We start from the raw sequence: 26,373 nt of genomic DNA, 5'->3' as shown, positions 1-26,373 counted from the left end.
AAAATATAAAAGTAAAAATTAATTAAACGTTTACAGAAGAGACATGACTGTAAAAGTCTTGAACAGAAAAAAAGGCTGACTAAACTTGAAACATAAGGACTGTGGTTTGAGCAGTCACTCAAAAGAGCTTATTCCTATCTGTGATTTCAAGACTGATGAACATTTAACCACTGATACCTCTGCATCCCAGTTGCACACATGGTGATGTGACAGGCCCCCAGACGGTTACAGAGCTCAGAGGAGACCAGCAGAACACTGACTCCAGAGGGTTGACCTGCAGAGCCCGGTTTTACCTTCATATACGTCTGCATGAGCCGACAGAGGTCATCCAGGGTGTTAAGCGGCCGGAGGAGCTGGGAAGTGGATAAATGAGACTGTTTTAAACTTCTTTAATAAGAAGATTTGTATATAAAACATAAGACTTAATATCTACATTTTCATTGTGTTCACTTGTTCAAGTATTCCAGTGCACAAACATACACATACAGGGTAATGATCACTATACAAACCTGGTCTATTTTCATGGCAGTGGAATTTGAGTCTGAATTTGATTTCTCCAGATAAAAAGCCCTGAAAATGACAACAATATAATTTAAACAGATCTAACATAACATAATGTTAACTTAAGTATATACATTTAACAGAATCTGCAGTTTGACAGCACAATTACAACTTCTGAACACTTGCTATGATGATGACAAATGGGAGGGGACTGTACCTGAGTTTGCGGTAATAACCTTTGACCTTCTCCAGTGAGAGAGCATTTGTGCGCTGTTGAAACTCTTCCATGGCTACAAAATCCTGAGCCAACACACCCTCTGGTTTTTCCAGCCCTGATAAAGGTTAAGAAAATGCAGATGAACTTAGTGCTTTGCTAGATTTGCTAAAAAAAAAATAACTGTAGTGCACCCTAACTACCACTAGATGGAGACTCGTCAAAGCAAATAAGTTCCTTAAATTAGATCTGGATGAGCAAATTAGGACCATGACTGATTTTTACTACAGAGGCACATACAACACTCCCTCTGTACCCTGGTGCTGTTAAGCAATTAGAGTAATGACACACAGCCAATAAAAATCAACACTTAAACTTCTGAATTAGGATTGCGCTTAAAAGTTTAGTTCAGTGCAGGGTAATAATTGTGTGTGAAGATTAAAGGAATCATTAATCTAAAAAATGAATATTCTGTCATTATTTGCTGTGTGGAATAGAAAAGAAGAATTTTTGAAGAATCTTCATGTAGTTCTTTTCCATACAACGACCATGTTAATATTGGCCAAGACAACATTTATGGTGCTTTACTAGTGTTTTCTGTCCCTTTTTGAAGTTTGACAGACATGGTCACTATGACATTTTAGTGTATAGAAAAGAGCAGTGTGACTATTCTTAAAAATATTTCCAGTTTTGTTCAAAAAAAAAAAAAAAAAAAACTGCATAAAGGTTTGGAAAGGGGATGACAGAATGTTCATTTTTTGGGTGAACTATCCCTTTAAAGCATGTTTTCTTTAATACAGAAAGCTAAAGATGATATCATTAGGCTGCAAACAGTAAATTATCTTGTATCCTTTGTCTGTTTGCACCTCTAGTGAAGAGGACTGACTGAAGCTTCAAAGAGCCTCCGTTCTGCAGTCTTGTGGGCAGCTCACTGAAATGACAGCTGTCCATAAACATTGTCACCCTGATGGCCTGCCGACTGCCTTCAACCTGGTAATGCACTGATGTGTCTGAGAAAACAGGGAGGGGAGGAAAAATGAGAGATATTAAGTGAAAAAGTATTTGAAATTCATACCAATCGCACCTGTACATGTAATGACCAATGTACGTGTCGCACTGGAAAACTTGTCAGGTTAAATAGGTCGGAGTTGTAATTATCTCAGTGGGATTGCATACAACAAAAACCCTGCACAAGTATAAACCAGTGGAAAAACAGAACAGCAAATCCTTCCTCTGATTCACTCAAAGCAAAAGAGAAGAGTTCAGATAAAGCTGCTTTCATATCACTGCAAACTCTGCTGACATTCCTGAAGAGGACATCTGGAGGGTGTGTGTGTTTGTGTGGAGGGGGAAGTGTGTTTGAGGAGGGGTGCCGCTATAAAAGGATGAGAGTTTTGGCTGTAACATTTTAGTGGAAATTGCACAGCTTTTATCAGAGAAAGGGAGGGACCCTGGATGTATTCTATTGATTACATTTTTGGTCATTTTTGGTGGAGTTCATCAAAATGATTTCTTTAGTTTATAGCATGCATTTTTAAACCATACATTTGAAAGTCCTACATAATGTACAGTACGTGTTAAAAATGGACAATTCTGTCAACCAAGCAACCAAGTCTTCCACTGACCGGCCAAACAGTTAGTCCTGCCCCAAACTCATGCTATTGGTCAAGCCATTGTTTTTGTGTCAGGCTGGCCTGGATGCTCAAACAAACAGCAAAGTTTTGATAGCACAACAAAGCCACAGTGTTTAGACTTCGAGGAAATCCACTTACATAAGGTTTACTTATAGTTGTATCTGCATATTAAGCTAGGTAAGGAGAATTTTAACATTGAAAAAATTACACACATCACCTTTAAAGCTGTACAGAGATATGCAATAGATCTATATTTCAATTGCCACTGTGACTGACAGGCTATTCCTCGATGTGTTAATATATATTGTGTCATACTTGGGACGAGGCATTCGTTCTCCAGCGGGCGGAACAGCACTGTGACTTTCTCCAGATCCTGCAGGGCTGCTTTCGTATCTTCCAACATGATTCTCTCTTCTCTCTGTAAAAAGAAACAGATAATGAAGTTCTTCTGAAACAGGAGAGTCTGAGACTGGAACAATATCGCATACATAAGGAGCATGCTGAGAGCTTTATAGCTGATGTCATGCAGCATAGATAGTTCATATATATCGTAAATAGCAAAACATTTGATGCGTTTCAGATGGCTCGCTGTTGCAGAGAAATCCTGGAGGTTATATGGCCCTGCAATTCAGAGAGATCTATTGTAGCATGTAATGGCCTGGGTTCTCTCTTTAGTCCTTACATGACCGACAAACCAACCAACCAATTCAATTCCAGGAAAACAGACCAACAAACTTAGAGTTTGGGTTTAGATATGATGTTGCAGTTCTTTTACTCAATCCACTTTTTATGGCTTTTTGTTCACGATTCTGAGGCCATCTGTTGATTCTAAGGTTTTAACAACTTAGTATGCTTGTGTTTATTACTGGACAAAGCTGGGGCATCGTGGGATGTGTGCAACTGAATTAGCCGTGAGAAGACGTGACCTTCCTGTTCTGTTCTAGAACAAAGATTATTTGCTCAAACTAACATAAACAGCAACAGCAAAATCAGCTGATGTTAAGCACTAGCTGGAAATCTGTCTTACCACATGAGGACAGAGTGTTGACTGGAAGTTAAAGAGCACTCCAATGGTGGCGATCTGCTCTAGCCATTTTCGGCTAACCTCTTTACTGTCCTCATCATACTCTCCATTATTGTTGAAGCGCAGATTCAATGCGCTCACAAGCTGCTCCGCCAATGTGCACAATGCCCCCACCAGGGACTGGCAGAATATGACATCCCGCCGCAACTGGAGTTCTGTGTCTTTAATAGAAGGATAGAGAAGAATTTATGATACTTGTAAATATATACGATTAAGATGTGTACTCACTTTTGACTTGATAGTTGTCCTACTTGACATTAAATCAAAAACATTTTTTTTTTAAATGGCAAAAGTTTTTCAAAAACATGAAATGTTTCATAATCGTAATTTTTTTTTTTTTTTTTTTTTAATTATCTTAGACATCACTACTTGTGACTGGCCTATTCATCCCCAATCATTTATGAGAAAGAAAATATAGATCAGCACTGTAGTCCTGATACACAGATATTAAAGCAATAAGCCATGAGAGGCTATTCATTACAATTATTTTACCATGGCTAAAGGGTGTTCTTAGGCAAGACTCAAAGTGGAGCACCTAAACCCCCCCTTAACCATAGTAAAATCACTGCAACACACTGCCTTGATTGACCTATTGCTTTTATAACACAGCTTCAACAGCAATATGATAAAATACACCAATGTTCAATAATTAGTTACAATTATTTATAGTAACAAACAATTCTTCCGCCACGCAAAATTATGAAATAAAAAAAGAAAGTTCATTAGTCTAACTGTAGACCTTTACGGTAACCAAAGAAAGTATATTGCCAACTTGGCAGACAGGTGAGCATGTATCAGCATTTTTTTCAACAGCTTCAAGTAGGGATAATCCAATCAGAATATAGAGTTTTTAGAGAATTTAAAAACCGGCCCAGCAAGCTTATCAATTAGAGTAGACTGTCATTCTGTCTGTTCTTAATTTAATTCTGCAGGGAACTGTTAAAACTTTTAATTCACTGATTAATTCACTGTTCAGAGATCAACATGTATCTTTTAGTACAAACAGTGTTTTGAAGGGAATCCTGTGCTTGGATTGTGTAATACTTTGAGCAGATGGTGGGTTTCAGCGTAGTGCTGGGTGGGAACAGAGTCTGGAGCTGCTGTGTGTGGAGCGGTGAGGATCAGGGCTCTAGATCAGGTTCCAAAGCAAACGCTAAACAGCTTCCATATGTCTCCTACCGCAGACCCCACGGGACAAACCCACGTTCTCCATTCTCTCACTTTATATCTGTCTACTGCTGCTCAGAAGCTCACAAACAGACACAACCTGCTGCAATCTGGCTGCACACACACTCCCATATACAGAATTCAAATAAAAAAAAAAAACTCCCTTATCGCAGAACATCGAGGTCCCAGTAAATTGAGAATAATCCAAAACAGTGGTAGGGTTGAGAGAGAGAGACACCCACACCAACTCACCCTCTCACACACACCAGGTGTAACTTACCAGTGCATTTAAGCAATGCCAATAAGAGCTGACTCCTTCCATCTGCAAAACAATTACAAATAGACGTCAATACAACCCAACGCAGAAAAAAGTAAAACAGGATCAGCTGTATAGATGGGTAGAGGTGAATTAAAGTCAACATGAAACGTATTAATTCAAATGTTATCCATCGGGGATTGACTGGATCGTGAAAAGTGGCCATTTCATACCAGAATGGAGCCAGACCTGAATGAAAGTTTGCGGTCGATTGGGGAACATAACTCCCCTCTTAAAACACTGCAAGGCTCCCACTTTTTAGTTTTTGAATGTGGAGACTGAAGTTCGAGTTCACCCTTGGGAGCATCTTGACATGTCCAAATTGTAGCGCTTCTTTTTCAAATATACAGTCATTATGATTTAATAGTTATTAAATCCAGAGTTATAATTATTAAAGCTGAAGCCTTTATTACATGAATGCTAACTGGCATTAAACTAATTTAGTAACTTTTTTTCAAAGGGAGAGCTAATTATAAAATTTTGATGAAAGATTTTTTTCCTTTGGAATAACTTGCACAAAAACAGAAATGGGTGATAAAGTATTTCCTATTAGGTCAAACTGGATTTCATGTTGACTTTAAGCATCTTTTCAGGATTGAACATACCCTCTACGAAGCGATGAAGGCTGTTTACTAGAGATTTAATTGAAATAGGCAGGTTCCAAGGGTCTTCCTGAATGTTCTTGTGCAAGACGCACCGCCAGCGTACATTCCAGTCATCTGTGTGCCGAAATTCTGTTTAGGAGTAAAAGTTGGAGTGAAAGGTTCAAATGAATTGGTGTGGTGTGCAATATCTTAAAAATAAGTGCTCAAGAAGGATAACAAACATTTTAAGAGGTCAACAGGTGAAACTGGCAAGCATGCTTGAGTGTGAAAACACATCAAAATACACAAACACCAATATATACATAGCGCCTGTTTAACCTCTGTATTAAAATTCATGCTAAATACAAACACACCCAAAAAATACATGAGATACACTGGAAAATCTAATGTAGTATCCTCATATGCGGGTGTAACAAAGTACAGATATGAACAGAAACATGCACACACACACACACACACCCTTTCCACCTATAAAAGTACTCTACAAACTCCAGACACACTCTGTACCCAAATACACCAGACACACAACCCTCAAATGAGTTTCCAAACATAGCACGCATTCAAATATAGCACACATGCACACCCTGACCAGGCGGTACCTGGCTGACTGTGGTCGGTGTGGTAATGCTTGGTTTCCTCCCAAGCTTTATTCATGACAGGGCCCTTCAGGAGACTGTTGATAGAGTCAACCTGAAAACGAAAAAGACACAAATATTTAAGCATGCTACTCGCCCTCTCTAATGCCAGGTTTGCTGGTTTAGGTCTGTCCACATGTAATCTGTTCACACTGGGCCCTTTATTGATATCTGGCCTTTGGAAGAAATGGAGAGGGGGTCAAAGTCTGCTGACCTCTAGAGTACGATAGATTCTGAGGGCAAAGAGCAAAGGTTTGAAGGTCAAATAGTGGTGGCCAGAGATGGTGGTGGAAGGGCAGCTAACGTGATAAATGATACTGTGATAGTTAGAAAGGAAGAACAGAGGGAAACAAAGAAAGGATGTATAAATGAACACAGAACATACTGATGGCGAACAGCTCTTCAACTTTTCCATGAGCACTTGACTTGACATAATTAAGTCATTTGAATAAAAAACATCCGCTAAATAAATAAGTACACATGTAAATGCGTCTGATGAGCAAAAATACAAGATAAAGAGGAAGAGTTTTGTCAGAGAGGCAAGTATCAGAAAGACAGTATTACATTTTAATTGAAAAAAAAGAGGCTAAAATAATGATTTGATCAGTATACCTGATTGAAAAGGTGTTCCAAACATCCGTGTAGTTTATCCTGCTTGTCTAAAGGGAACTGCATATCACATGGCAACTCATCTCCTGTAAATAAATCAATTGTATTAATAATATTGTTTCCTTTCATAAAAATCAATCAATTTCAACATACAGTAGCTGCAAAACTCAAAAATCAAAACTGCAACCGTATCTGGCAGAGGGCAGTTACCTGAGCCCATCTCATCACTGCCCAGGTAAGAACTGTTGCTCCGGACACTTGTGTATGACAGCACTGAGTCCCGGTTACTGTTACATTCACTGCAAAAAACACACAGGCAGAAATGGTTTCAGTTCATGCGATAAAAATATTTCAACCTTTAACTACTAATGTTTAAAAGACATATTGTGAAGTTGTTGACATTTCAAAAATGGATGTGCAGTGGCCCCAAAATGTTTGTGGGCAGTGGGCACTCTTAAAAATGTATGAATGCCATTGCATTTCATAACAAAATATCAAACCAAGTTGCAAGTGGTTCATTTTAAAGAAAGCACAAGTACATATTTCAAGACATTTTTTATTTTTTTTTATTTAGAAACACAGTGTAGATATACTGATCAAAATGACTACAGGAATATTTGGACATGTTCTTAAGTGTCCAAATCAAATAGATATATGATAAACAGAAAACATTCATATAATAAATCAGAAATGATTTTCACAGCTGAAGAAAAAGAACAAAACCGAGCAGGAGTGACCTTCACCAAGTTAAATACACAGTTTCCCATGCTCTTACTAGTCTAGTGACTATAAGAGCGAAAATCATTTCAACAGCCACAGTGATTTAAACCTCAACAACTTTTTCCACTGGGATCAACAAGTTAAAGTAGACACCTTCATGGCAGCCTTGAATGTTTACTTGGAGACAAATACATTTGTTTGGCCCGAAAAAGCATGCAAGGGAAGTAATAGTCTTCTACCCAGTAGTAGTAGAGTAGCAGAAGTTCCCTTTTCCCCACCCCACAGAGAGCAGAGGCCAAATTTAGTGCCACCACAAGCCAAGAATAGACGCAGTTCATGACCAGCAGGTTGCAAAACTCCCCGAAGTTGAGCGAGAGAAAGAGAGAAACAAAGGAAGCTTTCCCACATTTTAACATTCAGACACATTCAGAAGCTTTCACACTATAAATAATGAAATATTGATATTTCTGAAGTATTTACTATAAATATATTTTGCAATTCAAAACATAAGGAATCACAATATTAGCATATCATTTACATTACATTTACATTTAGTCATTTAGCAGATGTTTTTATCCAAAGCGACTTACAACTGAGAAACATAAGCAATTTGTCATAAGAAAAGTCAAAAAAATTTAAAGGTAGCAAGTGCACATTTCAACCCAGATATTAATTTAAGGTACTGCCAAGTCCTTGCTGATTCCCACCCCAACTAATCACCAGCCCTCTTTTTACAATAACAATATGATACGGGTTTCCTATATCCCACAGACAAATTCAGTTCCTTACTGTAAGTGAATAAATAGAGGAAAATGTTTTTCTAACTATAAAACATGACAGCTGCAGCTGTGCATGAGCTCACCCCTTCACAAAGTAGCAGGATTTTAAAGCAGAACACCACATAATGATAGAGAGTGCACAGACAGGCATCAATTTAGGCCAACAGAAGCATAAAATCTGCAGGCTGTTTGTGGTCAGTCTCAGCTTTGCCCTCCTCAGTCGGGTCTAGATTAAACCAAACAAACTCTGGCCCATATAACGATACAACAATGGTGACAGAATGTACTGTTTAGTGGTTTAAGAGAGCAGACTCTGGGTTGCTATGGTTCAACAGGTTCTTTGTAAGGGATGTTTGAAATCTCCCTCTGGGTCTGTTTTAACAACATCTGTTTGACAAGAGCCCAGTCTCGCTTACTCTCTCTCTCTGGATCTCTCTCTCTGTTTTGCTTGTTGCTTCATGCATGGGTTGTAGAAAGAACAGGATTTTAAATAATCTTTTATACACGTTACATAAGTTTTCAATGAAAATAAATTAAATGATCTGAAAATAGCTAAAATTATGTACCTTACAAGAGAAAACAAAATGCTTGTGCCAGTTTCAAAATCTTTGGGGAGGGGGTAATGTGTTCAGGACATGTTGCAGGTTGGAATCAAACTCACTTTTCTGGACTTAGTCGACTAGTTAAAATAAGTAGTCTTGCAAGTCCAAGTAATAACCAGCATGTCACGGCTCTAACAATATCAGAAGCAAGTTGAATTGCTCAAAAACAACCGAGCAATTTTATCCCCACCTGTAGGAGTCTCTATAGCTCATGGTGTCGTGTCCAGAATCCTCCTGATCATCTTCATTCACTTTAAAGCACACTCTCTTGTTCCCTCCATGCTCTGTCTTGTCTTGGTCTGTCTCCTCCGGTACAGGTGATGTTGAAGAGGTGCTCTCAAACGAGGGGGGCTCAGAGCCCTGGGGCTGGGTCGGTCCGGTTATGGACGACAGGAGTCTAAGATGAAATAGTCATATTTAGAGAGGCTGTAAAATAGGGCCAGACATAAATGAGTTATCAGAACACTGTTCTGACTCTAACAATAAATTATGAGAGGGCTTTCACACTAAACCTGTTTGAGTTATGAGATCAATTTTCCATTTATTAACAACACCTGCAGCTGTGGCTTACAAACAGGTTGTGTTTGTGTAAATATGGAAAAACATTTAGAAATAAAAGGGATCATTATCAAATTATTCATTTCTTTCTTAATTAAACTTTGGATGTAATAGATTTGAGTCTCTGTGCCTCTATTCTTATTTTTTTTATTCATGGTCTTTTTTGGCCTTTATCAGACAGGGAAGTGTAGAGTAACAGAAAAGTGTTAGGAGAGAAAGAGAGGAGAATGGGATTGAGAAATGACTCTTCTACATCAGCACATGCTTGCTAGTGAATAACAAACATCGATTCCTCCTGAGAGGTTGTGGAAATGTCTTCTCCACAGTCATCTGTTATGGCTTCAGCATTCCTTTTTATTAAAAAGGACCATCCTGAAATTTTGAACGAGGAGGGCAAGAAGAGGATAGTAAAACTGATTGTACTCTCAAGACAAGAAGATTTTGGGTGAGAATTTGATACATTTGTGCCATTTTTCCTTGAAAAAATCTGAATTTAGTATTGAAATTTCCATGACTTTTCCATTTTTATTAAAGGAATAGTTCTCCCGAAAATGAAAATTATATCATCATTTACTCACCCTAATGTCACATTCCAAACCTGTATGCTATCTCATCCCCCCCATGGAACACACAAAAAAATTATTTTCTGAAGAATGTTCATATAGATCTCAGAATTCAAACAACAAGAAGTTCATAGCAACCATGCTCCAAAAAATAACAGCATACAGGTTTGGAACAACAAGTGTGAGTGAATAATGATTTAAGTTGAACAATTCCTTCAATTGCCATGACTTTTAAAGGCCTGGAAATCACACTTTTACATTTCCCTGATATTTCCAGGTTTTCCACAACTAAAAAATTAACAAGTGTGACTGAATTGTAGCAGCATAAACCCTAAGTAAACATACACTGTCAACAGCCTTATCAATTGCCTACAATGGTGACCAACATCCTCCTCATCACTTACACATCTATCTGGGCCACATATTGCTTCATCTCCCGCACTGCGATGTCCAGGCGGTTATAGAGGCAGATGTAATTGTCCTGGATATCTGTGTCTTCTTGTTTAAGGAGGAAGCTAAGACCTCCCTCTTCATGCTTCCTTCCATTCTCCATGCTACCCTCTCTCTCTTCCGTCTCTTCATCCAAACTCAGGCAATTCCAAGAGGGGGCCCCCATGCTGGTCACACAGTGTACAGAGTGAGACATGGGATTCAAATTGGCTGCAGGAAGAAAAAGAAAAAAACAGAAATCAATCAATTAATCAATTAATTAATTAAGACCAATTAAGATGACTGATGATCTTTGAGCTTTTGAACTTAAGGCAGCATTCTACCTGTAACTTATAAATTACTGATTTGGAATACTCTGTATGGGCAACCACTCAGTGCATCACAAAAATAGTGCAGCTCGTGTGAAGTGTTTGGCAAACTCAACTAACACTTGATGTCATTGAGTTTAGCATTAACATGACGCTAAGCTAAAAACATGATACGAGAGACTACTTGGCAGAGACGGGCCACTTCTATTAAAATTAATGGGAGAAATTGGAATGCCCAACCAAGAGGCTCTAGCACCCAACGGTCAACGGATGTACAGTTGAAGTCAGAAGTTTACATATACTTAGATTGAAGTCATTAAAACTAATTTTTTAACCACTCCACAGATTTAATATTAGCAAACTATAGTTTTGGCAAGTCATTTTGGACATCTACTTTGTGCATGACACGAGTAATTTTTCCAACAATTGTTTACAGACAGATTGTTTCACACTGAATTTACAATATCACAATTCCAGTGGGTCAGAAGTTTACATTCACTAAGTTAACTGTGCCTTTAAGCAGCTTGGAAAATTCCAGGAAATGATGTCAAGCCTTTAGACAATTAGCCAGTTAGCTTCTGATAGGAGGTGTACTGAATTGGAGGCCTACCTTCAAACTCTGTGCCTCTTTGCTTGACATCATGGGAAAATCAAAAGAAATCAGCCAAGACCTTAGAAAAAAAAATTGTGGACCTCCACAAGTCTAAGTCTTGGGAGCAATTTCCAAACACCTGAAGGGTACCAATTCATCTGTACAAACTGTAGTATGCAAGTATAAACACCATGGTACCACGCAGCCATCATACCGCTCAGGAAGACGACGCATTCTGTCTCCTAGACATTAATGTAGTATGGTGCGAAAAGTGCAAATCAATCCCAGAACAACAGCAAAGGACCTTGTGTAGATACTGGAGGAAACAGGTAGACAAGTATCTATATCCACAGTAAAACGAGTCCTGTATTGAAATAACCTGAAAGGCTTCTCAGTAAGGAAGAAGCCACTGCTCCAAAACCGCCATAAAAAAGCCAGACTACAGTTTGCAAGTGCACATGGGGACAGAGATCTTCCTTTTTGGAGAAATGTCGACTGGTCTAATGAAACAAAAATTTAACTGTTTGGCCATAATGACCATTGTTATGTTTGGTGAAAAAAGGGTGAGACTTGGAAGCCGAACAACTTAATCCCAACCGTGAAGTATGGGGGGTGGCAGCATCATGTTGTGGGGATGCTTTGCTGCAGGAAGGACTGGTGCACTTCACAAAATTGATGGCATCATGAGGACGGAAAGTTATGTGGATATATTGAAGCAACATCTCAAGACATTAGCCAGGAAAAGTTGTGGTAAAATGGCTTAAGGACAACAAAGTCAAGGTATTGGAGTGGCCAGCACAAAGCCCTGACCTCAATCTGATTTGTGGGCAGAACTGAAAAAGTGCGTGCGAGCAAGGAGGCCTACAAACCTGACTCGGTTACACCAGTTCTGTCTGGAGGAATGGTCCATAATTCCAGCAACTCATTGTGAGAAGCTTGTGAAAGGCTACCTAAAATGTTTGATACCCAAGTTAAACAACTTAAAGGCAATGCTACCAAATACTAACTAAGTGTATGTAAACTTCTGACCCACTGGGAATGTGATGAAAGAAATAAAAGCTGAAATAAATAATTCTCTCTACTATTATTCTGACATTTCACATTCTTAAAATAAAGTTGTGATCCTAACTGACCTAAGACAGGGAATGTTTTCTATGATTAAATGTCACGAATTGTGAAAAACTGAGTTTAAATGTATTTGGCTAAGGTGTATGTGAACTTCTGACTTAGAAAGGAAGTCCCGCCTTACAGGTAAAGGAGCCAGTCACCTTTAGATACAGGCATCACCTGTCAATCATCTTGAGAACGCACATGTGCATTAGCTATACAAGCAGGGAAAATTTTGTTTTTTAGTGTAATCTGAGGTAAAGAAGCACAATTTATGATACCAGCGTTGTCAGATTTTACTGCTGATTTGAAATATGTTCTTTGATCGTAATCGTGACCAACCGTTTTTGAGATTTCTGTGTTCCCCCATTCAAGTAGATAGGAGCTGCACTAGCATGACTGGAAATAGCCTCCCAAAGATGCACACCAAAGGACTGACTTGCTAGAAAGACTTTGGTAATATTCAAATAAGCATAGAAATGCAGTTCACACACAACTATTGGGTCCATTTTCAAGAGTGTGCCTATGGTGCCTCAAATTAAGTCAGGTAAGGCAGCTCAGGTTTTGGAACATAGATTCTGAGTCCATAAAACAGGAGGATTCAATGCCTGAAAAACTTCAGATGCAGTGAAGCATTCTCTTGTATATGGTAAAGCCCATGGAGCATGAGGCAGCAGAGGAATTTTAAACATCTCTGACCATGAGACAACTGCAGAGCAGATGTGTAGCAGAGACAGAAAATCAAAAAGCTCTCATGCTAAGGAGGCTCAAGGAACAAAAGCAGTATGTGATTCTTTTCCCAACTACACATGACGGCTAGACAGCAAGTTTGGCTGCAGCAATCTGAGCAGGTGGAACTAGTATGGCCAATGATGTCACGACATTTACCTTAAATAAAGCATCAGACCTCATAAGCAACAATCATTTTTCATAGGAAAAGACAGAGGCTTTGGGCCTCAAGATAATAGTAGACTGTGGGCCTATGGGACAGGGGAGGATGACATCACCTAAGCCATGCACTCATCAGGGCATAATGGCACCTTAATGGAGGTCTGATGGAGGCGCTTTAAACCTAAAAGCTTTAAAAGGCTCTGGATCGCTTTGGGAATAGCAGGCCGTGACTTTTACAAGGCCTGTGTGGTTTTCACTGTCTGGCTTAATTACTATTTTACAGCTTTCAATGACCATAAGGGGGAGATTTGGTTAACTGGTCCCATGTGTTGAATTCACAATCTACCTAATTGCTGAGAAACCTATTTGGGAATTCTGAGATTTTTTGGTGATAGTATTTCAAGGTGATATGTGCTTAAAATTCTTTCTCCTATCCCCGCTTATTAAGCCCATTGATAATTAATTAACCCATTGGTAGGTTGATTTCTCTGAAAAGAATAAACATTGTTCCGTATGTCAAAACATTGCTCAGTTTGCTTGTGAATCCATCCCAACATAGCAACATTGGCTCAACCAAGCAAGTTTGGTGCATGACTATATTTTTTACCCAGGGAGAGATCAGGAAATATATTTGAAAACACTAATGTATGGTGACACTAGTGACACGAAAATTACACATTTCAACTAATCATTGTCATTTCTTAGATGTCAAAATTCTATGTATCATTTAGGTATCCTCTAAACTAAATAAACAGTGCTGACTGTCCAAAATAGTCAAACAGTTTGTTACCTTGGTCGGGATCAAGGCCAAAGAAGGAGTTCTTGCGTCCAAAGCGGATGCTGAAGGCTCGGCCAGTAGAGGTGGAGCTCTTGGGGCAGGACACCTGCATCAGGTTCAGGTGACAGTTGGTGGGGACAAAGTCCATACAGCCCAGAGCGTGAGGTTTAGTGCTTGCCTGCTTAAACATGGGCCAGGCCTTAGTCTGCAGTTCCTCTACAAACTGAGAGCAAGTCAGAGTATTAAAAACAAGCTAAATTAAAACAATAACAACAACAAAATGGCTGTTACTGTATTGTGGATTCCAATCAGAATCCAAGACTGGAGCTAATAATTTTTTAATAAAAGATAAAGGATATAACAAAGGGAGAAAGATGTCCCACCTGTGTATAGCTGCAGATGCGTTTTTCTATGCTCTCCAGTTTGGTGTCGCAGATGTTTCGAAACTCAAATTGTGGCATGGTCACCACCTTCTCATTTTGAGCCATTAGCTGCCGACAGCTCCTCACAAATAGACTGTCATCCTTCACAAAAGCCTCCAGAATCTGACAATAAACAACACACATCAGGAAACATGTGATTGGATGCATAAAACAAATTCTGTTTCTGAAAATGAGGACATATTTTGGGGCAGGCACAAAGTATGTGTGTTTAGGCATGAGCATGACCCTGGGCTGACCTTTGCGGTGAGGCTGAAGCAGCCCTTGGGTTCCACCATCTTCTCCAGAACACAGTGTTTGATCCCTGCTGTGCTGACATACTCATACACGACCCCATGTTCGACATGAACGTTGTCCACATTCAGTCTGACTGAAGGAACATCGCCAGAGATGGACAACAGTTCCAGTCTTTTAACAGAGCCTAGAACATGCGAAGTATTATAAATATAAACCATCTGTCTTGATGCATCCTTAATACTTTTGGTATTAAATCCAAAACACATTAAAAGGGCAAATTAACAATTCAATTGTACAGTGATTGCATATGTCCATCACTGAGTCATCAACATGCAATGCCTGCGACCAACACACACACTACCTGTTCCATTAGGACAGCCGTCCTCTGAATCCGAGCCGTTCTCACAGGTCCTGAAATGCTCTTCCACATCTTCATACACACGGTATGCCCACTGACCACAGTTCTGTGTGCATACACATACAAGCTAAATAAAAATCACATAGGAAGGAAACGGGTATACAGCTTGAGAAACAAATAACCTCAGGATCCCCTTATGTGGGCCTATATACTGTAGCCTATTAAAGGCAATATTATATACAAAACAAAGCAGTGGTGACTGACCGTGTCTTGCTGCTCCAGGACAGGCTGATGGCCACTGAAGTGCTCCAGAACTTCCTGGTAACTGCTCTGGTTCATGTTATTACCGTTAACTTTGAGCACACACTGACCGGGCTGAAGACCTGCTGCTGCTGCCTCTGAGCCTGAACACACACACACACACACACACACACACACACACACACACACACACACACATGCACGCACTCTTAGCTTTACTTTGCTATTTAAAATGTGGACATATTATAGACTTCTCCTGTTTTATGTTGTATTATTGTTTTAAAAGGAGGTTTGTCAGATTTTTCTAACTTCTGGGGACAATTTGTTGATTGTTGTTTCAATAAATCTTTAAGGGCCATCAGTAGGGACTTTGCATTGCCTTGTACAGTTGCAGTCTGGCTATGTGTGCACGTAGTAATGCATTTAAAATGCTTTTGGAATTTTTGTGAAGTACTTTCTTGCTTTTTAAAGCCTAGCTTTTCATAAACCATGTTCTCAGCAACCTGTCCTGGTATGTCAACTCAACTAAATATGACAGATCATAAGTTTATGCTCATAATGATTGTGTGCGAGATGCACACACACACACCCTCTCAGACCAATCCGTGTTTTCTCCTGTGCACTAAATAGACTTGAAAAAAGCTGTTTGATGGAGAGACTTTTAATTTGGCATCACAGCCCAACAAATCACAGCAACAAAAATATTTATGAGGAAAGACAAACTTTTATTCTTAAACTGATTATTGCTTAAAAAGATTTCACATATTCTATTGTCTGCATATGAAAAGACCACTTATTTTGGAATTTACACACTTGTACTCTGTGTGCATTTCATGCAGGAGCACTTTCAATGATGAAAGCTGCTATAATGACACATCATAAATCTCTGCATTTGTCTGAATGCCGTGAAGATGAGCTAAGTGCTTTAACTTCAAAAGAATGTGGTGTTTAAAACCAGAAACATGTGGAGGGATTTCTGAGTTTGGGTTCAAACGGTGAGCAGCAGTTTCAGAGATCCAGATGTTCATCTCATGATAGCAATTCTCATGAATTTGCTCTATTTGAAAGCTTTTAATAGCACATAAACATCTGCCTGGCAGGTTAGAGAGGGGCAGGGCCGTAATCACTATAGACATTGAGGAGGACAGTATTTATAATAGTGCTCTACTGATATCGTTTTTTTTTTTCGTGGTTAATTATTAAATTATTGCATTTTGTAAAAAAAAAAGTGGCATTTTATTCAAAGCCACTAGAAGATGTGTGATCTGTGAATCACAAAAGGCTGTGTTTAATAAGTAAATATATAGTATGCTCAGCGCCAGCGCATTAGTGAATGGTGCTGCTCTGTTGACACAAACTTACGCACAGGCTGGTGATGCACTCGTGGTTATTTTTAGCCTTCACAGTAGCGCACAATATTTGAGCACTACTCAAGAACAGCATCTCAGATGTAGATGCTCAATAGTTCGGTTCACTTATAATATGCATTTAAAATGGCATCAGAGGTGCACTTTACCAGAATTTGAATAAGAAGCGAATTAAACTACTGTGAACTTGCCTACAAACAGACACATACAGGAGTTCCTGGAGAGTTTAGAATGTCAAACTAAAAGCATGAGGGTTTAAAAAGTGCACAATTTAAATATATTACTGTTGTATTTAAAATTAAATGTCAATAATAATATTAATAACAATTAATTATTATTATTATCATCATCATTAGTATTTGTTTACAATTTATAACAATATTTAATATTTATTTTGGAATCGAATGGATTCCAAAAAATAACTGTGTGAATGAAAAATGGACTGATGTCTTACAACTAAATTGAACAAAAAAGAGATCTGAATCCTTTAAAGTCCAGATGCAAGTTGAAACATTTTTGAAAAAAAAAAAAGAAAAGAAAAAAAAGGTAAAAATAAAACACTGGTTTCTTTTCTACTGAAGACTTGAAGACTGAAATTACTGTTAATTTTGCTGCTACATTATCCAGTATACTAGTTAATAATAAAGTGTTTCTTAATAAGCTATACATTTATATTGAAATAATGTGTAGTTAGAGGTTTGTGTTTCTTTACATATTAAAGAGTACTCCCAATTATTTCCACACAATAATGTAAAGATATTCTAAACTGATTATGCAAAAAAAACAACACTGGTATCGGCTTGGGATCGGTATCGGCCGATACGGAGTTTTCCGATATCGGAAGAGAAAAAGTGGTATCGGTGCATCCCTAGTTGTAAACCAAAAATTTTATTGTTCTAGATTGTTCTATGAACCAACAGGAACTCACCTTTCTTCACTGCATGAACATAAGGCGGACAGGAACCACAGAGAACAAACGGCAGAGTGCCATGAACATCTGGGATCTTCACAATCCTTTACAGACACACACAGAAACAGGACGCAGGCATGTTAGACCATGCATTCTTTCCCACATTTTTTTATTATCACCTTTTCTTTTATTTAGTACAGTATCTTCTTGCAAGTACATCATTGTCTGAGAAACATATTCAGTAAGTGTCAACACTGAGGAACAAGAAGTGACGGCATTCATTTAATTATTCATTCTCTTTTGAAAAGAACAGTGCTTTGCAGGCTCTCCTGCATGTAACTCTAATACCAGGAGGTTCCTTTTACATGTACCCGTCTACATTTAACGTGTGTGGATGTGTGCAAGAGTACGATATCTGACTTGAACAAAGACTCACTCTTTGTTCTTGGTGGCAACCAGTAGTCTGAGGGAGCGACGTATACAGAAGGATTGGTTGATCATGGTCTCCACCTCCGAAAATGGCCTCAGGAACACCAGATCCTCATTAATGGAGTAGATCTTCCTACCTGCCTGTAGCCCTGCCATCTGCACAAAGCAAAAATACCATACAGTGGAAATAAATCCCAACAATCCAGCTGTGTGCAGATACAAACAATCATTAAAAAAATGTGTTCCCAAGTAAGGAAAATGGAAGAAGTACGGTAAAGGAAAATAAAGTAGTTAGGTAAAGGTAAATGAAAACAGTTGGGAGTAAGGAATAGGAAAAGGAAGGAAAAGTGTAAGGAAAAGGAAGAGAAAGAAAAATGAAGAAGGGAGAGAAAAGTAGTAAGGAAAAGGAGTAAGGCAAAGGAAAAGAACAGGAAAGGAGTAAGGAAAAGCTAAAGGAAAAGGAAATAAGGAAAAGGATAATGAAAACAAAGGAAAGACAAAGGGATAAAAATATGAAAAGGTAAGGAAAAGGAGAGGAATAGAAGAGAAAAGGGATAAAAAAAAGAAAGGGAAAATGAGAGAAAACAGAGCAAGGACTCTGTGAAGAATATGATGGGACATGCTTAATTGCTTCTCACAGATCCCCAGAGAGCAGAACTGTGAAGGAAGAGGGAGTGGAATGAATTAAGCAACCGTGGCCTGGGCCTGACAGACTGACTGACTGACTGCAGATCTGACAGTGCTGTGACGTAAGTGTCAGTACACAAATAGAATTGCAGCAGTTCCATTGATTATCACCATTAGCAAGACACTCTCCACTTCTGTACATACTGCAGAGACAGTTTAATACAGACAAAATGTCTTGGTTAGGTCTAACGGTCACAGTAGGGGTAAAATTAGGTGGTTTAGATCGTAACCATAATTATCTACCAAACTCCTTCCATAAATACCTGACAGAGCTCTACAGAGAATGAAAATATATTACACTATGCACTGCAAATTAGGTATCCCTGTTGAAGAGATCCTCCCTCAAGTGAACCATACTCATCAGGGTTTATCCCCTAAAGGCAATCTTAAAAGATACTGTATGTAGATTACACATATTAAGTCACATCCAACAAAAGACCTTGGAAAAAATCTTGGTTAGTCTATATACTAAAGAGCTTTTGCGAGGTTTGGGTTTCTTTTTTTTTTTTTTTTTTTTTTAAGAGTTTGTGAAGGGAATGCACTTTTTATCAATTCATACGCCCTTCACAAAGACGAACCTGCCTGATTCCAGCCTTGCTGAAGCATACTGAGATCATCACCGATCCTCCACCAAATTTCAGAGTGGGTGTAAGACACTGTGGCTTGAAGGCCTCTCCAGGTTTCCATCTAAACATCAGATGATCAGGTGGAGGATCGGTAATGATCTGGGGGTGCTTCAGCAAGGCTGGGATCGGGCAGATTCATCTTTGTGAAGGACACATGAATCAAGCCACATACAAGGTTATCCTGGAAGAAAACTTGCTTCCTTCTGCTCTGACAATGTTCCCCAACTCTGAGGATTGTTTTTTCCAGCAGGACAATGCTCCATGCCACACAGCCAGGTTAATCAAGGTGTTGATGGAGGACCACCGGATCAAGACCCAATCTCCACCATCAAAAACCTCTGGAATGTGATCAAGAGGAAGATTGATGGCCACAAGTCATCAAACAAAGCCAAGCTGCTTGAATTTTTGCACCAGGAGTGGCATAAAGTCACCCAACAGCAATGTGAAAGACTGGTAGAGAGCATGCCAAGACGCATGAAAGCTGTGATTGAAAATCAGGGTTATTCCACCAAATACTGATTTCTGAACTCTTCCCAAGTTAGAACATTAGTATTGTGTTGTTTAAAAACTAATATGAACTTGTTTTCTTTGCATTATTCGAGGTCTGAAAACACTGCATCTTTTTTGTTATTTTGACCAGTTGTCATTTTCTGCAAATAAATGCTCTAAATGACAATATTTTTATTTGGAATTTGGGAGAAATGTTGTCAGTACTTTATAGAATAAAACAAAAATGTCCATTTTACTCAAACCCATATCTATAAATAATACCAAAGAACATCATCTCAGGATGCTATTCTGAGATGCGGGTTTGCGCTGTTTTGGCGGTATGAGGGGAACCTACACAATATTAGACAGGAGTTTTAATGTTGTGGCTGATCGGTGTATAGCCTTGTGGCCTCTGAAAAAGTTTCATGGACAAGAATTTTTTTTTTTATATAAAATATGAAGAACATATAAATGTGTTTCAATGTATATGATGTGCTGCTATGCACAGAAGGACACTCCCTTTCAAAAATAATGGACCTCTATATAATGATATAATGAATGAATATTTAAAAATGTTACAAATGTGAATGTCTCATTTATGGTAAGTACATAAGATGTTTATTTTAGAAATGACAATTAAGTAAACAAACACCTTAGATTCAGAGTTAATATATTATAAACATGCAAAAAAAAAAACAAAAAAAAACAAATGCAATTTTCTTACTCCAAATGACCAGAGCTCTAAGGCTTAGTTACTCCCAATGGGAGACAACTACCTCATATATATGGAGAGAATGTGGAAATGCCTAACAAGAAAAAAGAAAGAAATGCAGCTTACTAGGGAAAATCCCCCATACCTCTGCATATGATCCCCTGGTCACACTCTTCACTATGATGGCCTTGTTCTTCTCTTCAATCTCAAACCCATAGTCTTCCTCTTCAGGATGAATCTGTTTAGGGCCAACAGAAGCACAATGTCATGAACACCAGGGCATAAAGTCACACACATACTCAGTTACCCAAGCTATACTTGAACTGGCCAATGAAATCAAAATTAAAGATTTGTGGCTTTTAGTCCATGTCTGTCAGTTTTGAGGTCATTTATATGCAAGTGTACTCCTAAAAGTTGACAAAATTAACTTTTAGCAGATACACACATTTAAAGTTTACATGCAGTCTTTCTCTTCCCAGAAGACAGACCAAAAATATTTATGACTCATCTTGCACACTTTCATTTTGTCTAATCAAATGCTCTCTGGAATAAGAATGCCCCTCCCCCTAATACCACCTACATCTAAGTAGAAAATCACATTAATTGCTGTGATGTAACTAAAGGCTATTGGCTAATTTTTTTTTTAAGTAACAAGCCCTTCAATATTTCCCTGCCCAACTTCCATCAACACAGTAAAAAAAAACAATAAAACACTGTGCTTGTAAAGTGATTTTGTGGGGCTTTTAAAATAGATTTAAAAACAAGTTGCTCCTGATATATTCATTTGTACATCTGAGAGTAAATTCAGCGGTACACCTCGACTAAAAGAGTTTTACATTGAGAACTCAAACTATGATTCAGCATCTCTATGTCAATGTCTATGTCAACTGTGCCAGCAGTGTTTGTGCAAATGTGTGAATAAGCTACATATCCTCTACAGCCCAAAAGATGTTAAGTCTTTTCTACTAAAAATATCAAAACCATAATCTGTTCAAATGTGCCATGGCTGCAGCCCCAGGAGGGTCTTGTCGAGCTGCTAATAGTTCAGCTCAGGGGGTAAAGGCACTGAGGGTGTCATCATGGATGAAATGTACATTGGCTTTAGGCCATGAGACAGTATGTTCATCTCTGGATCATAACAAGGATATAATGCTCAATTTCTCCACAGCAGGGCTGTTTCTAGGCATAGGCCAACTAGGCGGTCGTTCTTTTATTAGCTACGGGCTAAAGCAGAACATGTTTTTCCAGCCCTGTAAATGATTTCCTTTCTTTTATTCAACATCCCATCTTTTTTAGGAATTGTCTCTGATATCAGAGAGAGACATAGCATGGGGGGTCCTGACATAAGAGAAAGTAAAGAGAGATTCAAGAGGTTGCTGGATAATTCGAGAAGCACTTCTGATCAGATGGCAGAGAAAGCAAGATCTTGAAGTATTTGATGGTCTGGAGGAGAAATCTGTCTGTCTACATGTGATGAAAGGGTAGTTTGTAAAGGTCAAGGTAATTACTGAGGGATGCAGAGGGTCTAAATTGGCCCTGCACCAGCACGGAGGAGAAAAATCAATGTGCTGGTGACGGCTGAGTTTAAGTGTGACTGTGCGTGTAATAGCAGATGTACAGTGGGGTCCAAAAGTCTCCAAGACTACATCTGGGATTCAAAATAAAATCTAACCTGAGTGCATGCTGTCATTTAAGCAGAAGGGGGACATGTCAATTTGTCATTCAAATTTTTGGTCGAATTGTTTTGCTTATTATATCATTTGCCATGAAAAACATTGTTATCATGATAATGTAATTTGCAAGAAAAATGCAAAATAGTAGCATTTTCACTGGTGGTCTCAGAGTTTTGGATCCCACTGTATTGTGTGCCTTTTAGTATGTGTGGGTGTGCCTGTGTACATATTTGTCCCTTTGCGATTACAGTGGAACATTGTCATGAAATCACTGAGTTTTCAATTTTCTTGTTAGTTTGAATTGTTGATACTAGTTTCAAAGTGAGAAAGCTTTAAAACTGATATCCTTCTATACCCTCCTCAGGGGTGGAATCCCTGCTATGCAAGCATATGTGTGTGTATCTCACCACTAGGGATTTGGCAAGGATGTTCTCGATGAGCTTAAAGTCACTCCGGAGTTGTTTACTCTTGGAGCTAGTGCCCTCCGTCTCCTCATCAGCGTAGAAACGGAAAAACTGTGACTCATCCTTAAATTCGCTTTTCTCCAGAACTGCAAAGCAGAAAAAGTTCAGAAATTGAATTTAACTGAAATCATGGTTCTCAGATTTTTTGAGCAATGGATTTCAATGACCATTCCAGTTGACTATGAATAGAGGATACTGATTTTAAAAAATGTATTCAATTCAGACCAATCCTACAATAAAAACACTTCTGTTCAATAACAGTTCTATATTTATTTACACTTACATTTATGTTCTATAATGAATCATTTATGTTCAAGAAATGACTCATTATAGAATCAGATTGGTTTATGGTTTAATATATTCATTGATAGAACCAACTTAAAGAATTATTAGTTCACAAATCAGCTGCAGACTACACAATAGCTATTTCTATTTGTAAAATATATTTTAGAGCAGTGTATCACTACAAAATTATTATTTGTTTAAATGTGGGAAAACAACATTTTAAATTGACCCTGATATTTCCAGGTTTTCCAATGACTGTGGGAACCCTGTGAAATTACATTGAAATTAACCCCTTCCCACCATTACATACAGGTAAAACTAAACACTTTGGCTCCATAATTCAGTACTGCTCATATCTGCTGATGACAAAATGATTTGACAGTGTGAAATGGGCCAATTGCATCACCTCTCAGTAGCCATCAAAACAACTCTTGATGTGTCTGGGATTGATGTTTGGAAAAATGTGAGGTGAAGGATGAAGGCACAGGATTTAACAGGTCTGCAGTTTGTAGAAAACCTGGCGTGTAAGAGTGTTTTTCCCTCTAAGGAAGATACTGACAGTGAGTATATCTCTGTGTGTGTGTGTGTGTGTGTGTGTGTGTGTGTGTGTGTGTGTGTGAGAGAGAGAGAGAGAGAGAGAGAGAGAGAGAGAGAGAGTGTGTGTGTGCGTGCACGCGCACGCACAGGGAAAGCTTTGGAGGGACATGCTGTTCTGTCCATGTCTTCCAAGCAAAATATTGTTGGGGATTGTTTTGGAGGTCGGGATCTGACGTGACAGTAGTAAAACACTACTATTACTCTGACAGGATGCATGAGTCTACAGTACGTGTATCTCATCAGAAAGTTCTTTTATATTATTGTGACTAACTTTTGTTCCAGCAGAGACCCCAGATGTTGTTCCAACAGCAGTTAATCTCTTAAAACAATAGTTAGTTACTTTTGCTCTTTTTTGTACACACACATACATCGACTTCTGACATTCCAAGTGTTTGAGAATAATCAATCATACAGTAACTGTTTCTCCTATTGCATTAATCAATGAATTTATACAGAAAAATAAATAAATTAGCCTTATAGTAGTCATATAGTGAGATTAAAACACTAACACAATTAAAACACATCTACTAGATCGTATAGTGTTTCAATAAGATCAGCTTGACGGAGCGCTACAGAACGGAACAGAATAGCGCTTTTTATTAGTTATTAGAGTTATTAGATTATACCTATTCAATGCTTTCGTCTGCCACAATAATAAAAAGTTTTGGAATTATCTTTATTGCTGAGTTTATCTCAGCAAGTATTGATATATTAATGAATTACTCTGCATATCATGTAATTAATTTAACATTTTTAATTGACAGTCAACCCTGGTTTCAACATAACTCCCAGACTTCTTTAGTGCTTCCAAGTGTCAAAGTTCTTTCACACTCTCTGATACACACAGAAACATACACTGTCACGGTTCAATCCCTTGTCCAAAACACTAAATGTGTTGCAATAGCAAACAGAGAAGGCCATGGAAAACTGCAAAACCTGCAGGGTATTTAACCACCAGAGACAGAGTAATTCACTACAATTGTAAATCATAAAAGTGCTGTTTTTGGTGGAGATTTTTAAACGTTTATAGTTTATTTTTTCTTAAAAATGAATATGTAGCAGTATTTTAGGACTGACATCAGAACAATAACCAACCCAAAACCCAATCCTGTTTCTATATAACAGACACTTTATGAAGCAGTCTCTATATTAAAACCTGTGGAGTACAGTCACCATGCAGACTGACCATGGTGCATAAAACCGGCATTGCAGAGTCCGACGCCAAGAGTGACCGCATCCTCACGGCTCGTGCAGTCGCCCTGTCGAGCAAAAATACCACACACAAAGTCACAAAACAGACGAGATGGTGAGGCGTGGCACATTAGATGACTTTTCTATGTTGGGGATGAAATGACACAATGGAGAAACTGTGGAGGATGAATATTCAAGCACAAATTCAGAGCACTTTGCAACTTGAAATAGAGCAGAAATAGGGTATAAATTATGCATGAAAAACCAAAAGACATGAGCTAAAAAGATTAATCAAATTCAAAAGTGAAAGAAGGTGAAGGGGATGAGAGAGAGTGTGGAAGTGTGTTTATGCAATAATGTCAGCTGCAGAGGGCTGTGGGGGAATGGAAGGTTGGCCATTGCCAAATCTAAACGTTACCTGTGACACAAGCCACTCCACCAGTTTGCTAGCTGGTATGACGGATTTGAAGGTTTTCAGGTGATGGTCTCTGTCTCTGTATAAAATAAAAATACAAAATTGGTGAACAATGAACTAGAAAGATCTTCTACCAGCTGCGGTATTCTATTAGTACCAGGCCCTTGTGTAAGACACTTAACCCCAGATTGCTCCAGGGGGGTCTGTCCTTGCAATTATTATACTGTAATTGAGTAAGTTGCCTATAAAGATAAAAAAAATGCATCTGTTTAAGGGCGAGTAAGCGACACGTTCTGCGTTAATTTGTGTGTCTGAGCTTAAAATTGGTCCCAATGGCAGTTCAATGGCTCCTTCTCAGCTCTTTATGTGAGATATCAAAGGTGATTGGTGACAGAAAAGCAATATGACTCGTGCTCTCACACTCAGATTAGTGTGTCATGTGCAGCTTTCCAAGGTGACTCCACACTAAACAAACACCTACCAAAACAGATGCTATTCAACACCCATTTATCTAGACTTTTATAACTAACAATGAGATGTGTCATGTTAAAATGATTAATAAGAAATAAATATGAAATACTTGTCCCCCACCTAAACTTCAGAATCCACTGCAATCTTCAAAACACGGCTGAAGACAACATCTCTGTGAGCACTTGACTAACTAACTAGCATTAAAAATCCTAACAATCCTTTCTCCATTGCTCTGCACTTAACATTTCTGTAGTGTAGTACTATTCTAATACTCAACTGAAATTTGGTATGGTATGGTACTTGTATTGTTTTCTCCACTGGATGAATCACTTCTGCTTGTATTGTTCTCATTTGTACATTTGTGCTTTGGATAAAAGCATCTGATTAATGAAGAAATGTAGAAGTAAATATTATTGTTCTGCTAATCTCCACATGCAACCTCTTTATAAAAAAAAAAAAAAAAAAAAAAAAAAAAAGAGTTAGCAAAATGTGCTGTCAGATCTTTCATTACACATTAGCTTAAACCTTTAATGACAAGTAACAGTGTGGTATGTATAAAGCTCACATTATGGCACAAAACGTGTCACTTACTTGATAACAGGTGTGAAGAGACTGTGGAGACGACAGTAGAGTCTCACTCCCTGTTGG

General features: G+C 38.4%; 1 protein-coding gene across 1 annotated transcript in view; it reads right to left on the bottom strand.

The window, feature by feature from the left end:
- Nucleotides 1-26,373, bottom strand: part of LOC127424116 (phosphatidylinositol 3,4,5-trisphosphate-dependent Rac exchanger 1 protein-like) — a 93,102-nt gene that overhangs the window by 6,017 nt on the left and 60,712 nt on the right. The window contains exons 13-37 of the mRNA XM_051669020.1: nucleotides 26,317-26,366; nucleotides 25,258-25,333; nucleotides 24,835-24,907; nucleotides 22,710-22,852; nucleotides 20,775-20,867; nucleotides 18,123-18,271; nucleotides 17,705-17,790; nucleotides 15,413-15,552; nucleotides 15,152-15,254; nucleotides 14,793-14,974; nucleotides 14,497-14,658; nucleotides 14,126-14,336; nucleotides 10,392-10,647; nucleotides 9,057-9,263; nucleotides 6,976-7,064; nucleotides 6,769-6,851; nucleotides 6,121-6,211; nucleotides 5,522-5,650; nucleotides 4,881-4,922; nucleotides 3,377-3,594; nucleotides 2,665-2,767; nucleotides 1,582-1,725; nucleotides 719-833; nucleotides 510-570; nucleotides 178-353 (exon numbers count right to left, since the gene is read on the bottom strand). Of these exons, the coding sequence (XP_051524980.1) occupies nucleotides 178-353; nucleotides 510-570; nucleotides 719-833; nucleotides 1,582-1,725; nucleotides 2,665-2,767; nucleotides 3,377-3,594; nucleotides 4,881-4,922; nucleotides 5,522-5,650; nucleotides 6,121-6,211; nucleotides 6,769-6,851; nucleotides 6,976-7,064; nucleotides 9,057-9,263; nucleotides 10,392-10,647; nucleotides 14,126-14,336; nucleotides 14,497-14,658; nucleotides 14,793-14,974; nucleotides 15,152-15,254; nucleotides 15,413-15,552; nucleotides 17,705-17,790; nucleotides 18,123-18,271; nucleotides 20,775-20,867; nucleotides 22,710-22,852; nucleotides 24,835-24,907; nucleotides 25,258-25,333; nucleotides 26,317-26,366 (3,182 nt within the window). The remainder of the gene's footprint in view (nucleotides 1-177; nucleotides 354-509; nucleotides 571-718; nucleotides 834-1,581; nucleotides 1,726-2,664; nucleotides 2,768-3,376; nucleotides 3,595-4,880; nucleotides 4,923-5,521; nucleotides 5,651-6,120; nucleotides 6,212-6,768; nucleotides 6,852-6,975; nucleotides 7,065-9,056; nucleotides 9,264-10,391; nucleotides 10,648-14,125; nucleotides 14,337-14,496; nucleotides 14,659-14,792; nucleotides 14,975-15,151; nucleotides 15,255-15,412; nucleotides 15,553-17,704; nucleotides 17,791-18,122; nucleotides 18,272-20,774; nucleotides 20,868-22,709; nucleotides 22,853-24,834; nucleotides 24,908-25,257; nucleotides 25,334-26,316; nucleotides 26,367-26,373) is intronic.

This window comes from Myxocyprinus asiaticus, chromosome 33 (genome assembly GCF_019703515.2).
Source record: "Myxocyprinus asiaticus isolate MX2 ecotype Aquarium Trade chromosome 33, UBuf_Myxa_2, whole genome shotgun sequence".
Taxonomy (NCBI): Eukaryota; Metazoa; Chordata; class Actinopteri; order Cypriniformes; family Catostomidae; genus Myxocyprinus; species Myxocyprinus asiaticus.
This window is presented reverse-complemented; position numbering and strand designations above follow the sequence as displayed.